General features: G+C 45.1%; 1 protein-coding gene across 1 annotated transcript; it reads left to right on the top strand.

Moving 5' to 3' along the window:
• The first annotated feature begins 10,846 nt into the window (after positions 1 to 10,846).
• Positions 10,847 to 15,010, top strand: ISLR (immunoglobulin superfamily containing leucine rich repeat). The gene is made up of 2 exons (XM_036456116.1): positions 10,847 to 11,113; positions 11,879 to 15,010. Exon 2 carries the CDS (start codon positions 11,887 to 11,889, stop codon positions 13,159 to 13,161), a length of 1,275 nt encoding a protein of 424 aa, XP_036312009.1. The 5' UTR covers positions 10,847 to 11,113; positions 11,879 to 11,886; the 3' UTR covers positions 13,162 to 15,010.
• The last annotated feature ends 558 nt before the right edge of the window (positions 15,011 to 15,568 follow it).

The raw sequence follows: 15,568 nt of genomic DNA, 5'->3' as shown, positions 1-15,568 counted from the left end.
GTGTGCCCCCATTGTTGCCCCGTGGGCCGAGACAGTTTTGTTTATATCAGCCTATGATAAAATTGGTTTCCTTCTATGTCATTTTGCCTAAAATCACAGTTTCCAAGAACCTATCAATTATGTTAAGTGAAGACTTAATATATTTGGAGAAGACACATTATTCTTTTGACAATAAGAATAAATAAAGAAAGCCATTCAAAACGCCAAGAAAGTCAAAAGCTGTACAAAGAAGTCATTGCCCAAATATAAAGGAAATGAAGTGCGCTCTCATCAATGTTTCTCTCTTTCCCTCTCTCTTCTTCTCTGTAAAAAATCAATAAAATACATTTTTTAAAAAGATTTATAACTTTAAAATATTTAGACATGCCCTAACCAGTTTGGCTCAGTGGATAGAGCATCAGCCTGCAGACTGGAAAGTTCCAGGTTCGATTCTGGTCAAGGGCATGTACCTTGGTTGCGGGCACATCCCCAGTAGGAGGTGTGCAGAAGGCAGCTGAATCAATGTCTCTCATTGATGTTTCTAACTCTTTATCCCTCTCCCTTCCTCTCTGTAAAATATCAATTAAATATATTTTTTAAAGTAAGTAAATAAATAAATATTTAGACATATGCTTTGTACACCTTTAAATGTACTTTTACACCAGGCTGCACATGTTATGGGCAGGCCTGATGTGTATTGGGTCTAGTAATAATTAATGTCGTTTTTAAACATTCGTTTAAAATCTTGCTTGGTGTTGACTTGTATTGACATAACCTTCAAACACGTGGTATCTACAGAACGTGTGAAGTGCAATTAACAAGTTTTGCTTGAAAAAGTTTGTGTTTGGTTTGGTTTTTGTTGCAAAACTAGGGCTAAGAAGATGGCGGATGAAGAGCATATTCGGCACTGCATGCTTTACGAGTTCCAATTAGGAAGAAAAGCAAGTGAGGCTGCAAAAAACATCTGTAGTGCTCTTGGTCAAGATGCAGTTAGCGCCAGAAAATGCCAGCGTTGGTTTGAGAAATTTCGCGAGGGAAATTTTTCGTTAGATGACAAGAGTGGTCGAGGCCGTGTGTCCAATTTTGATCAAGAAGCTCTTCAAGCTCTTTTGGTGCAAAATCCTCAAATTCCCCAACAAGAGCTTGCGACAACTTTAAATTGTTCACAAAAAACAATTTCCAATCAATTGTGTGCACTTGGCAAAGTCCAAAAGTTTGGAAAATGGGTTCCTCATGAGTTGACCGACAACAACCGTAATCAAAGAGTCACAATTTGCAGTTCGCTCCTCTCTCGTCAAAACCGTTTGCTGTTTTTAGAGCAAATTGTTACTGGAGATGAAAAATGGGTGCTGTATGTTAATTTGAAAAGGTGGCCTCAATGGTTGGACAAAAATGAGGCTCCGCAGCCCACGCCAAAACCTGATTTGCATGCGAAAAAAGTGATGTTGTGTGTTTGGTGGAATTTTAAAGGAATTCTTCATTATGAACTTTTACCATCTAACCAAACCACTACAAGTGCAGTGTATAGTGCCCAATTGGAAAGGTTAGCCCAAGCTTTAAGAGAAAAAGAACCCGCGCTGATTAATCGGAAGGGCGTAATTCTTCACCACGGTAACGCACGACCACATACTGCAAGAATCACTGCTGAAAAACTGCGCCAGTTGGAATGGGAAGTTCTCCCTCAACCTGCATATTCTCCTGATATTGCCCCTTCCGATTACCATTTGTTTCGTTCTTTGCAAAACTTTCTTCTTGGAAAAAAAATTTAATAATGAAGAATGCCTCAAAAATGCATTGACCGAATTTTTTGCATCAAAATCACAAGAATTTTACAACAGAGGGATTAAAATGCTTCCTGAGCGTTGGGCACAAGTAGTAGAAAACAACGGCAACTATTGATATATTGTTGATTAAATTTTGTTGTATTGTTTAAATAAATTTGATTTAAAAAAGTATTAGAAAACGACATAAATTAATAATACAGCAGAACTAAATACAGAAACCATCACAAGTTGTTGCCTCTGGGGAATGGATAAGGAAAGGAAAGATGGGGGACAGAGAAGTGAGGCATTTTGTTATAACCTCTCTGTCAAACTGATTGTTTTATCATTTGCATTATTTGGCTTGTTATGAAAATCATTGAGGTCCCACCTTCTCCCTCAAGTCTTCCTGTTCCATAGCTCTCACTTCCCCTCTCCCAACTTCTTTTAACCCTAAGTGCTGTGCAACCTCCTGCCTTGCCTGGGAGACTCTTCTGAGTCCTCTACAACCAAAGCCACATCTCCAAGAAGACTGGCTGATTAACTCCCTGAGAGGTGTAGAGGTCAACATGTCTTTATGTCCTGGCCCTCCCCATGGTCAGCAGCCTCTGCCAGAGCACCTCTCCATGCTCCCATCTCTAATGAGGACTCCCACTTGCATCCTTTGGTCAAGTTTGGGAAAAGCCTGGTGGCCTGCTTGAAGCCCCTTTCTGGTGGTTGGTGTGTAGCAGAGTTGCATGAAAACTGCGTTGCAGCCTGACATGCTGATGAGAAGCAGGTATCCACTGTGCCAAATAGCTTTCTGCCATAGGCGAGAATTGACCTTCCTCCTTACTGTCACTGTTCTCTTCGTGTCTCAGCCTCTGTCTGCTCCTCTCTCTTTGCCCCATCTTCCTGTTTCTCCCTTTGTCTCTCCTTCTGCATTACTCTCCACCTTTTTGCTCATGAACTCGATTCCACTTTCCTTACAGAAACAAGCACCACTGCTACTCTCACATTCCAGACCCCAGGTCTGTGGGATTAAACTACTTGCCCCACCTACTTAACCTGCACCTCCATCTGATCCTGGCTTTTTCAGCTGACCCCTAACAAATGACTCTTGGCTAGTGCCTGGTGCCCAACAGCTAACATGGGGATTAGGATCTTGACCCTGTGACCCAGGCCCCAGTCTAGAAGTTTAAAACTCATTAACATTCATAACATTCCCAATCCTACTCTTAGCCAGTGGGAGGCACTGGGGCCGAAATTAAAGATCTGCTATGTGCCCTAGGTGTGTGTTTGGCCAATGTCTGTGTTCCTGGAAGTTGTGGGATTGGCCTGAGAAAGAACAAAAAATAGTTCCTATAAAATATGTTCTATTGTAGTTAGTGTAACTGCTGAAAATAGTCTCTGTGGACTAAGGGAGAGGTCAGTGAGGATGACACTAGGAGGGGGACTAAAATGCTGGCTGGAGAGGGGCCAGTGAGAGGGAGGGCAGTACCACAAGGAAGGGAGGGGCTGGCAAGCCCTGGCATATGGAAGAGAGGTGGTGGTGGTGAAGGGGTGTGTTAGGGGTAGAAGGGGGGAGGGAGCCTTTCTGCTGGATGCCCAGGGGTCATTCTTCATTCATTCATTCAGCAACTATTTATTGAGCACCCACTTAGTAGATGGCCCTTTGGTGGACTGAGGGTAGCAGTGAACAGAACCAAGTGCATACTGATGTGGAGCTCACATTCAGACTTGAGAGATAGATAAGACATATGCTCACAGACATGTCAGGAGTAAGTGCTAGAAAGAGAGACAAATAAAGCAGCAAGAGGGAACAAAGCAACAGGTGCTATCCTCCAGGGAGTAACAGCTGAAAATTCAGGCACTCTCTTAAAGGGCAAAAAATAAAATACTCTGTGGAGCTCTCTACCTTGTATTACAGCAGAGGGAGGGTGAAGTAGACTGGAGCTGTGAGAGCAGAACCCAGGACTGGGGATTTGGGGGATAGAGCTCAGGAGGCAGATACCCCAAGTTTCCTGTGCTGAGGACATCTTTGACACATAGACATTGCCTTGCCTTGGGGGAACACAGTTAACATACCCTATTGGAAAACACTTTGCCCTGAGGCCACTTAAGAGATTAAAAATAACAATTAGCCTCCAGGCAGAAGCCCCACCGGGGTGAAAAAAACTCTTGCCTGGGGGGCAATTCAAGTTGGAGCCCTATCAGTCTGTAGGGAGAGGTGGTCTCTGCAGACATTGAGTCTTTGCCTGATCTAATTAGTCGGAAACAGTCTTGAATACTCTCCTGCACTGAGAGGTGTAGAGGATCTACCTAATACATAGTTATAAACCAAACAGACAGCCTCAATAAGGAGACAAAGAAACAAATCCCAAATGAAAGAACTAGAGAATTCTCCAGAAGATGAGATAAATAAAGCAGAGACAAGAAGTTTTTCTGAATCAAAGGTCAGAATAATGATGATAAAAATTATCAACAGCATGAAAAAAGATATAGTAACTATGAGAAAAAGAGCAGTCTAAGATTAAAAATGACAACACAAATAAAGAACACATTGGAAGGAAATACATAGCAGATTAGGTGAGGCTAAGGATCGAATCAGTGAATTAGAAGACAGTTGAAAATATCACTTAATCAGAGTACCAAAAAGAAAAAATAATTTAAAAAAACAGGAGGACAGCTTATTGAAGTGGTGAGACAACATGAAATATAACAATATTAGAAGAGCAGGTATATCAAAAGAGGCAGAAAGGGAAAAAGAGATAGAGAAGGTGTTTTAAGAAATAATGGCAGAAAACTTCCATTAGCTGGTAAAGGAAAACTTCGTACAAGTTCAGAGGGCACAGAGAACCCCAAACAAGAATAACCCAAACAGGCCCATGCTCAGACACATCATAATTAAAATGCCAAAAATTAAAGACAAAGAGAGAATCTTAAAGAAATAATGACAGAAAATTTTCCTTACCTGGTGAAAGAAATAGACTTTCAAGTCCAGGCAGCATAGAGAATCCTAAACTAAAGGAATGCAAAGAGGACCACACCAAGACACATCATAATTAAAATACCAAGGGCAAAAGACAAAGAAGGAATATTAAAAGCAGCAAGAGAAAAACAGTTAATTTCCTACAAGAGAGCACCCATAAAAATGTCAGCTGGTTTCTCAACAGAAACTATGCAGGCCAGATGGGAGTGGCAAGAAATATTCAAAGTGATGAATAGCAAGAAGCTACAACCAAGATTACTCTACCTAGCAAAGCTGTCATTTAGGGGAAGAGTTATATCTGTAATAATCTGAACAATAAAGATTAAAAAAAAATTTTCTGGATAAATGACAATGAACACACAACAACCCAAAATCTCTGGGACACAACAAAAGCAGTCCTGAGGGGGAAGTTCATAGCACTATAGGCATACCTCAAAAAATAAGAAAAATCAGCATTAAACTATTTAACCCTACAACTTAAAGAATTGGAAACAAGAACAACAATAAAAGCCCAAAGTAAGTTGAAGGAAGGAAATAATAAAGATTAGAGCAGAAACAAATAACATAGAGACTAAACAAAGAATACAAAAATGTCAGTGAAACCAAGAGCTGGTTCTTTGAAAGAATAAACGAAATTGATAAACCATTAGCCAGATTTGTCAAGAAGCAAAGAGAGAGGACCCAAATAAATAAAATCAAAAACAAAAGTGGAAAAGTAACCACTGACACCACAGAAATACAAAGGATTGTAAGAAAATACTATAATATGAACAAATATATGCAACAACCTGGACACAGTGGATGAAGTGGACAAATTCCTAGGAAAATCCAATCTCCCCAAACGGAATCAGGAAGAATAAAAAAACCCTGAATAGGCCAATAACAACTGATGAAATAGAAGCAGTAATTAAACAAACAAACAAACAAACAAACTCCCACCAAACAAAAGCCCAGGTCTGGATGGATTCACAGGGGAGTTTTACCAAATATTCAGAGAACTAACACATATTCTCCTCAAACTATTTCAGAAAATCCAAAGGAAAGGAACACTTCCAAGCTCTTTTTATGAGGCCAGCATTATCTTAATTCCAAAACCAGATAAAGACACTATAAAGAAAGAGAACTACAGGCCAATATGCCTGATGAACATAGATGCTAAAATCCTCAACAAAATATTAGCAAATAACATTCAGCAATATATTAAAAAAGATCATACACCATGATCAAGTGGGATTTATTCCGGGGGTGCTAGGCTAGTACAACATTGGCAAACCAATAAGTGTGATACATCACATAAACAAACTGAAAGACAAATATCACATGATCATATCAATAGACCCAGAGAAAGCATTCTACAAAATCCATCACCCATTTTTTTATAAAAACTCTCAGCAAAGTGGGAATATAGGGAGCATATCTGAACATAATAAAGACAATATATAACAAACCTACAGCCAACGTCATACTTAATGGGCAAAAACCTAAAATAATTTCCCCTAAAAACAGGAACAAAACGGGGATGCCCATTTTTACCACTCCTGTTCGACATAGTACTGGAAGTGCTAACCATAGCAATAAGACAACAAAAAGAAATAAAATGCATCCAAATTGGAAAAGAAGTAAAACTGTCATTATTCACAAATGACACGATATTGAAATAGAAAACCCCAGTATGGAGTTTTTTCAAAAAATTAAAAATGGAACTCACATTTAACCCAGTCATCCCATCTCTAGGAATATATCCCAAGAAATCAGAAACACCAATCAGAAAGGATATATACTGAGTGGCCAGATTATTATGAAATCTGGCCTCTCAGTGTGTGTGTGTGTGTGTGTGTGTGTGTGTGTGTGTGTGTGTGTAAACATAAACATAAAATAAACATAAACATAAACATAAACATAAATTAGAAGCCCAGTGCATGAATTTGTGCATGAGTGGGGCCTCGCCAGCCTGGCCAGGGCGAGGGGACATGGGCAGTTGGCTGGCTTGCCTGCTGGTCACACTCCTGGTCCAGGGGACAATTTGCATATTAGCCTTTTATTATATAGGATATACACTGCATGGTGAGATTATTATGGGTTCAGAGATCAGAATAATCTGGCCACTCAGTGTATGCACCCCATTGTTCATAGCAGCACCATTTCCAATAGCTAGGATTTGGAAACAGCTTAAGTGCCCATCAGCAGATGAGTGGATTAAAAGCTGTGGTACATTTATACAATGGAATACTACACTGCTATAAAAAAGAAGGAACTCATCATTTGCAGCAGCATGGATGGACCTGGAAAGCATTATGCTAAGTGAAATAAGCCAGTCAGAGAAAGACAATATCACATGATCTCATTCATTTGTGGAATATAATTAAAACATAAACTGATGAACAAAAATAGAGCCAGAGTACAAAAAATATTTTAGAATATAATAGAAGTAATCCTGTTATTTGCAGATTTTTAATATTTCCTACAATTTCTGTGATATTATACTGTGTTAGTTTTGGTAATATTATTATAATTAAAAATTTTTTTTGAAATATGAATGTTTATTGAATATAATATTATTATATTTAAAATCATTTTTCTTAAAATATTGTTATTGCATGTAAATGGTAATTATTTTGTATCTAAAATCTGGTAATGATTTATTTTGTATATTGTAAATAAAATAAAGAGTTAAAAAAAAAAAAAGAGTTCTCAGACACGCAAGATCTCAAAATATGTATCTCCCATGCACCGTTTCTGGAAGCTATGAGATTATTGTATAGATATAGATATTAAAAAAAAAAAAAAAGCAACTCCATCTCTGTGTCTAGGATTTAATTTAATTTTTAAGTTTTATGCTGGGCCTTTGATCAAATTTACTATATTTAGTAAGCATATCAAACAAAGCCTGTGTTTATGGTGATCTGTGGTCCTTTAAATGTAGCCATAAATATTCTTATTAGTAATAGCCAGAATGACATGACAACTGAGATAAATATCAAACTGTTAAAAGTATCAATTATAAACCATCATCTGTCACAAGACCACCAGGAGGGATAGCCCCTGTTCTGCTGCATTCCTTATCCCCTTGTCTTGTCAGTCATTAGTACCTGAGTTATACTGTAGTAAGTACAGAGACAGGGGTCTGTATAAGAGAATAATTTGCATAGAATTTCTGGGTTGTCTGTTCCATTCCCACCCAATCTTTCCATAAGCAAATTACCCTATAATAAATTCTATTATATTTTACTAGAGACCCAGTGAACGAATTTGTGCACCAGTGGGGTCCTTCAGCCTGTCCAGTGGGATTGGGCTAAAATAGGCCTTCTAACATCCCCTGAGAGGTTTTGGATTGTGAGAGGGCACAGGCCAGGCTGAGGGACCCCAGCTGTGCATAATCAGGGCTGAGGAGGGAGGCAGGAGGTTGACCACCTCGCTCAGTTCTGATTGGCCCAACCCAAGGAGCAAGCTAACATACCAGTTGGAGCATCTGCCCCTGCTGGTCAGTGTATGTCATAGCGACTGGTTGACTGCCCCCTGGTGGTCAGTGCATGTTATAGCAAGTGGTTGAGTGGCCTTAGCATATCATTAGCATATTACTCTTTGATTGGTTGAACAGATGACCAAACAATCAGACACTTAGAATAATAGGCTTTTATTATATAAGATGGAGTTGCCAAATTCATCTTTTGGTCTAAAGAAGATACCTTTCATTATCATGGCCAGTACACTTTTGTTTCACTGTTGAACAGATGAATAAACTAGTGAGGGATGAGGTGGGATCCAGGAAGCAAGAAATCAACCCAAGAGGTGACAGGGAGCCTGAGTAATGGAGGAGGCTTCCCTGTGAGCATCCGGACACAGGCCTCTAAAGAAACCGAGCTGAGCGGGTCAGAGGCTCAGCGAGGGAGTTCTTCCAGAAGACGACAGAAGAGAAGTTCTTCCTTTGACAGAGGACTTTACTAGTATGTGTTTACCTAGGTCCAGAGGAGATTTATCCTGCTTAGATTGAATTAGTGATATGTATTTTTAAAAGTTAATAAATATATTATATATATTATAAATATATTATATATATGATAAATAAAGCTAAGCCTCCAACATCACCCCATCACACACACCCTTCAAGAAAAAGACAATTAGTAATTCTAGGGGAAACAAAAGCTGTCAAAAAAGATGATAGTAAGGGCATTGAAGAAAAAAACAAGGAGTCTGTGAGTGTACTTAATGGGGGGACCTACTTTAGCCTGGGAGGTATCAGAAGGGATGTTCTGAGGAGGTGATGTATAATGGAAGCCTGAAATGCCAGAAGGAACCAGCTGCAGCAGAAGGGGCTGAGGTTTGGGGAGGATCTTTGCATTCTAAAGCCCTGGTGTGCTTCGGAGGATTGGGGGGGGGGGGGAGGAGTTCAGGGGGTTTAGAGACTGTGAGCTCCTCAGAACATCTGGGAGGTGGCATGGCCCTTGCATGAGTGAGAGGGTGTATGCGCTGTGCAGAAGCACAGTGAAGCCCCTCTGCCAGGAAGCCCTGCCTGACTGGCACAGAAGTCACTGATTTACTGAATTCTGGATGTATGTGCTTTCAGCTTCTGGTTGGCCCACCAAATTTAGGACTTTCCCCAAATTCTCTACACAATAGTAATGATAACAGTCAGGGCTTCACCTGCAGTGGGAGGGAGCTCAGTTAGACTCTAAGAATATCTTTAGCATCAGACCAGGGCGTTTTTCAGGCAGCACACTGCTTCCCAGAACTTCTGCAGCCTTGCTTTGTAGCAAGGGAATGAGGATGTGATGAGATGGGATGGGGCTCTCTGGAGATAGTTTCAGCCTCAGATGATACCTTTCGACCTTGGCCCTGCCAAGAGGGTAAGTTGAGTCATGAAGAGAATTCAGCCAGGTATACAGAAAGAAGGAAATGAAACTTGGGGAGGAGGACTGAAGGGACATGAGTAGACTTGTGCTGTGGAAAGCAAAAATATTCCATCTAGAAAGTTTTCAAGGGCTCCTTCATGTTTTGGCTTTTCTTCTAGCTTTGGTTTGGGGTCTCTTTCTTATCCTCATTCCCTCTTTCCTTGGGCATCCAGTTTGGAATAAAGGGATCAGATATCCTCACCCTGAAGGCATATGTCCCTTTCTTACAGGTAGTGTTAGGACATGGAGCTCAGGGATTCCAAGCATAATAGGAGGCTACAGAGAATATTCCAGAATGAGTGAAGTTCCTCCACCTCACCTCTGCCTGCCAGGTGGGCAGTCCTGGGCAATGGAACCACTTCTGTGAACCTGGGTGTCTCATAGTCCCAGCAAAGGAAACAGAAGTCCAGCTGGTTCTTGTCCCCAGCTTCCTACTATTGGATAGGAGCAAATTACTTCCCTGTCTGCCTCCCTAGCCCTACCCACCACTCAGTGCGATGGGGAATTGGGGCTGAGACTGGAGACCTCCCTGGATAGCAGCATGTGTTTAGGGCAGCCCAATTGTAGAGCCAGCAGGCAGGCCCAACACAGGGGAAAAGAATGTGTTTTCTTATAAAAGCAAGTCTTTTTTGGCTTCTCACTGAAGCTTTGAAGCCTGATGAGTGTTTCATACATTTGGGACTTCCAGCTTTTCATTGAGACACACCCTTCACCCAAATAGACACACGGATGCAGAGATTCATACTCACTCTTAACACAAATGCATACATGCACCCATGCCCAAATACACGTACAAACTCACACACAGAGACCAAAACACGCAAAGACAGTCTCACACATACTCAAACACAAATACACTCAAACATTCCCAAATAAACACACAAATTCACAGTCTCACACCCACATTCACACACACACACATACAAACTCATTCCCATACTGAGCTGTCACGCCCACATGTACATGCACATATAAATATACACATAACCACTCACATGGCCCCAGCTTAGAAAACGGTCTCCCATTTTTTCTTATTTAAAGTGAGATTAGAAGTCTCTTATCTTCCTTAAGATTCGGTTTCTTACCCTTCCCAGCATAAAATCCCTCTGCCTGTCTTTTCTTGGGTCTTGCCAGCTAGTGTGTGACTTTAAGGAAGCTGAAGCTGCTGAAAGTGAGAGACAGAGGGGGAAAAAGAGAGAGAGAAAAAAAATTGGCATCTTCCCCTTCAAGTTTCTGATGTCACTTATGAAAAACAGATCCTGGTTGTGCAGAGCAGCAGTTGTTTTGCTGGAGGAAGGGAGTGTGCAGGCTGCCTGGGCCCCTTCCTGGAGCCTCCTCTTAGCAGCTGGTCCCAGGCTTCGGGGTGCAGGGACCAGGCTGCCCCTTCCTCCAGCAAGCCCCTCTTCCCTTTGTGTCCTTGGCCCTGAAGACGGTCCTGGTTAACTCTGGCTTTTGTTGCTTTCTGGTTCCAAATTAAGAGAGACTCTCCTTGGCCAAGAAAGAGCACTTTGAAGGTAAGCCAAGGGGAAGAGGACTCCAAGGGCCAGCAGAAGGGGGCTGCTGGGCCCAGGGGTTCCCTGGGCATTCTCCTGTGGTTTAGGGTGCTTTGGACAATCCCTTGTTTGGACCTATCCAGGGGCATCTGCAACAACCACAACCCCGAAATCCCAGCAGCATTTGGGCTGAGCCTCTGGCCTAGCCCAAGCCAGCTGAGAGGTCCCGGCAGGGTTTATTTAGTCAGCTGCCTGGCATAGACTTAACAGAACAGGCCACAGGGGTGATTCTGTAGAAAGGTGTCTACCGTGGTCAGGGCCAGTAGGAGCAAGAAGGGGGTGGGGTGGTGTGCACCGCACCAGGGGCTTTGTCTGGGCTAGGGCAAAGCATGCCTTTTGGGCGGCTCCTGTGGGAGGGGCTATGGCCTGGATGCCTAGCAGGAGGGAGGTTCTGCAGAGTGCTGGGGGAGGGGTGGACTAGAAAACAGATTTCAAGTCATAAAGTCAGCTAGGAACTAGCCAAGGCAAGGCGAGGAGCTAGGATTCTCTTCCATCCTGTTGTCACCTCTCCTGGCTGCATGACCTCAAGCAAGTCCTGGCCCTTCTTTGGGCCTTGGTTTACCGTTCTGTAAAATAAGGGTGCTGGGCTAAATGGTGTTGGGTTTTAGCTGGCTTGTGTGGGGCAAGACCTTCTGATGGGGACGAGCTCTGGGTTGAGCTCGGGACTGGCACGGCTGTCTTCCACGGGTCCTTGGAGTCACCCCGGTGGCATGTTCTTCCCTGCAGGAGGGAGGATGCAGGAGCTGTGTCTGCTGTGCTGGGCGGTCCTCCTGAGCCTGGGGCAGGCCTGTCCTGAGCCCTGCGACTGTGGGGAGAAGTACGGCTTCCAGATTGCCAACTGTGCCTACCGCGACCTGGAGGCTGTGCCGCCTGGCTTCCTAGCCAACGTGACCACATTGAGCCTGTCAGTCAATCGGCTGCCCAGCTTGCCAGAGGGTGCCTTCAGGGAGGTGCCCCTGCTGCAGTCTCTGTGGCTGGCACACAACGAGATTCGCACAGTGGCTGCTGGCGCTCTGACTTCACTGGGCCATCTCAAGAGCCTGGACCTTAGCCACAACTTCATCTCTGACTTTGCCTGGAGCAACCTGCACAACCTCAGTGCCCTCCAGTTACTCAAGATGGACAGCAATGAGCTAACCTTCATTCCCCGAGATGCCTTCCACAGTCTTCATGCCCTACACTCACTGCAGCTCAATCACAACTGCTTGCACACACTGGCTGAGGGCACCTTTGCACCACTCACCGTGCTGTCCCACCTGCAGATCAATAACAACCCTTTCCAGTGTACCTGTGGCATCATGTGGTTCAAGACATGGGCCCTGACCACAGCTGCTTCCATCCCAGAGCAGGACAACATCACCTGCACTTCACCTGATGTGCTGAAGGGCACACCGCTGACCCGCCTGCTGCCACTGCCTTGTTCAGCACCCTTGGCGCAACTTACCTACCAGCCCAGCCAGGATGGTGCCGAGCTGCAGCCTGGCTTCATGCTGGCACTCCATTGTGATGTGGAGGGGCAGCCAGCCCCGCAGCTCCACTGGCACATCCAGATGCCTGGCGGCACGGTGGAGATCACCAGCCCCAACGTGGGTGCTGATGGACATGCCCTGGCAGCCAGCAGCCAGCCACGCTTCCAGGCCTTTGCTAACGGCAGCCTGTTCATCCCTGGCTTTGGCAAGCCGGAGGAAGGCACCTACAGCTGCGTGGCCACCAATGAGCTGGGCAGTGCAAAAAGCTCAGTGAACTTGGCACTAGCTGCTCCAGGCGAGAGGGACAAAGATGTGCTGGGGCGCAAGTTCAATGGCAAAAGTGCCGAGGGTAAGGGATGCTATACGGTCGACAACGAGGTACAGCCATCAGATCCTGAGGACAATGTGGTCATCATTTACCTCAGCCGCAATGGAGGCCTGGAGGCTGCAGAAGTAAGGGGTGGGGTCTCTGGGCAGCAGCCCCCAGGCCTGCTTCTGCTGGGCCAGAGCCTCCTTCTCCTCCTCTTCACTTTCTTCTAGCTCTGCCCCACCACCCACCACCCAACTGAGCTGCCCCAGCCCCAGGGCCTCCTTGACTCCTCCCCCTGACTCAGGGGATGTCCATGCAGAAGTCTGGGGTTGGCAACTCCCAAGACCTGCTTGAGGATATCACATCTTCCTACCTCCCCTTCTCATCTCTTCTGGGGCACTCACCACATCCACTTCTAGACTTGCTCAGTGCTGGTGACTAGGTCAGAATTTGATCCCATAACTCATGGGCCTTCAGTATACCTTGCTGCTAACAACATAGCCCATGACCCCCTAGCATGCTAACAGGGCACCACCCTAAACAACGGGGGAAAGCCTCACCGGTGGAATCCAGGGACTGGGTCTGACCAGCTGGTGAAAGCTGGGGGCTTAGGCCTTAGCAGGGAAATAGCCTGAAGCAGACAGGGCACAGGAGAAAGGAATGGGATAGAGGGATAGAGGCTGGTGTGGCTTTGAGACTCGCAGTGACCTGCTTGAGCTCCTGCTGCCCTGGCTCGTTCCCTAATAACTTGGGGGCTCCAAATTCTCTACCCCAGTCTCAGACAGGACAGGAGGATCGCGGGGCCTTCCTCTTCTCACCCTTCCTCCTTTAGCCTCTGTCCTGCCATCCTGAACACCTGCCCTGCCTTTCTCTCCAAGTGTGCATCTGTAGCCTACCCCTCCGAGGAGGCCAGCCAGCCTGGAGACAGCGGAGGAATAAATAGCATTTCTGACGCTCCCCTGTGTCTGCCTGGAGTTTCATCTGATTTAGAAGCCTCTGTCAGGGGTAGGACAGGGGCTGGAGAGTCAGGATGGCCAGCTGGCCTGTCTACATGGGACAGGCCTGTGAAACACACATTGATTATGTGGCAGGCAGTAGCATGGGTGGCCCAGTGGAGGTTGAGCCCCCAGCTGAGCTGAGTTGCAGATGTCCTTCCCCCCAAATTAGCCCACGAGGCAAATGGTGGCACTAGCTACTGAGACTTCCCTGGGACCTTGAGTGGTGCTGTATGCAGTAAGTGTGTGAGGAGGCATGGTAGAGATGGGGAAAGAGCCTGGATTGTGGTCCTCTTGCTGTTCCACTCCATGTTAGAGATGTCAGGGAGTGTAGGTGGAAGGAGGACAGGTTAGGCAAGATGGAGAAGTGAGAGAAGGGAGAGGATATAAGACATAGAGGAGAGGAGGATGGAAGGAAGAAAAAGGAGCTAGGAGTCTGAGGAGAACAAAGTTGAGGGAGAAGCCAAAGGAAATGGATGTCCTTCCTCCCACCTTTTCAGGAAGAGGAAATGGCATTTCTGGAGGAAAGTCCTTTCATAGGAGTCTTTTCCCACAGAACAGATGGACCAGTAACTGACTTGGAAGGGAAGGGGGCAGATAGGATGAGGGCGTGGCAGCAGCCTGCAGATCTCTTAGGATGGGGAGCAGGTAGATGGGGTCAGGACCTGGGGATTGTAAGAACGACCTATCTGTGCTGGGTCATATATATCTCCCTTCTGCTTCCATCCCCGTCCCTTTCCAAATCTAAGGGTGTCACACATAGGACAAGACCCCGTGGGAGAGGCTCTGCCACCTCTGCCCAGAGCTCTCAGGACTGCTGAGCACAGCAAAGTAGAGGCAGAGAGACCAAGGAGCCTGAGGTAGCAGCTATGAGCCTTGGAGGCTGGCCAGCCTCCCTCTCCCCTCCTGCTGGTCTACATTTGGCACTTCTCCACCCCCTCTTCAGCTTGCAGCTCCCACTGAACAGATGACACCAGCAGCACATGTCAAGGACTGTGTATCTGGTTGAAAAAACAGCAAGAGCCCCTGTGCTGTGCCACCTTAAATAAGTCACTACCCATCTCTGTACTTTGTTTCCTTGGGGGGTAACAGGGGGCGCAGGGGGGAGAGACAGACACTGTCTGTTGGTTGGAGCATTGTCCTGTATAGGGAAAGGCAGTCAGTGTTCCTCTCCCTGTCCCCACCCCCCTCTGTCTTTCTTTCTCTCCCCCTTCCTCTCTCTCTCTCTTAAAAAAAAAAAAAAAAATCAATAAAAGCATATATCCTTAGGTGAAAATTAAGATGCCATATTTCTGAATAAAAGAATGAGTACAATTTAAAAAAAAAAATGAGGTAGGACATGGTAGTGCTTAAGGGTCCAGTTGACTCTGATTCACTATGGCTTGATAACTCTAACCTGACTTGGACCTCTGTTGTCTCTGTGGCTCCATACAGTTGAACAGGCCTGGCCTTTTGGAGTAGGACATGGCCCCAAGGCCTGAGTCAGGGGCGATGGGGAACAGCTGTGCTCCAAATGAACTGGCTGCTCTCCTGCTTTAAAGTCATCCATGGCGCCCACTGCCTTGGGAAGCTCTGAGTTCCCCAGCCAAGTATTCATGGCCACTTTGACTGGCTCTCCCAGGTCCCCCACCCCTCCTGGCCT

Source organism: Pipistrellus kuhlii, unplaced genomic scaffold (assembly GCF_014108245.1).
Source record: "Pipistrellus kuhlii isolate mPipKuh1 unplaced genomic scaffold, mPipKuh1.p scaffold_m20_p_1, whole genome shotgun sequence".
In the NCBI taxonomy this organism is placed as follows: domain Eukaryota; kingdom Metazoa; phylum Chordata; class Mammalia; order Chiroptera; family Vespertilionidae; genus Pipistrellus; species Pipistrellus kuhlii.
This window is presented reverse-complemented; position numbering and strand designations above follow the sequence as displayed.

What these genes read in the sequence shown, in the direction of transcription:
- ISLR (XM_036456116.1), top strand. Translation starts at nt 11,887, where the DNA reads ATGCAGGAGCTGTGTCTGCTGTGCTGGGCGGTCCTCCTGAGCCTGGGG.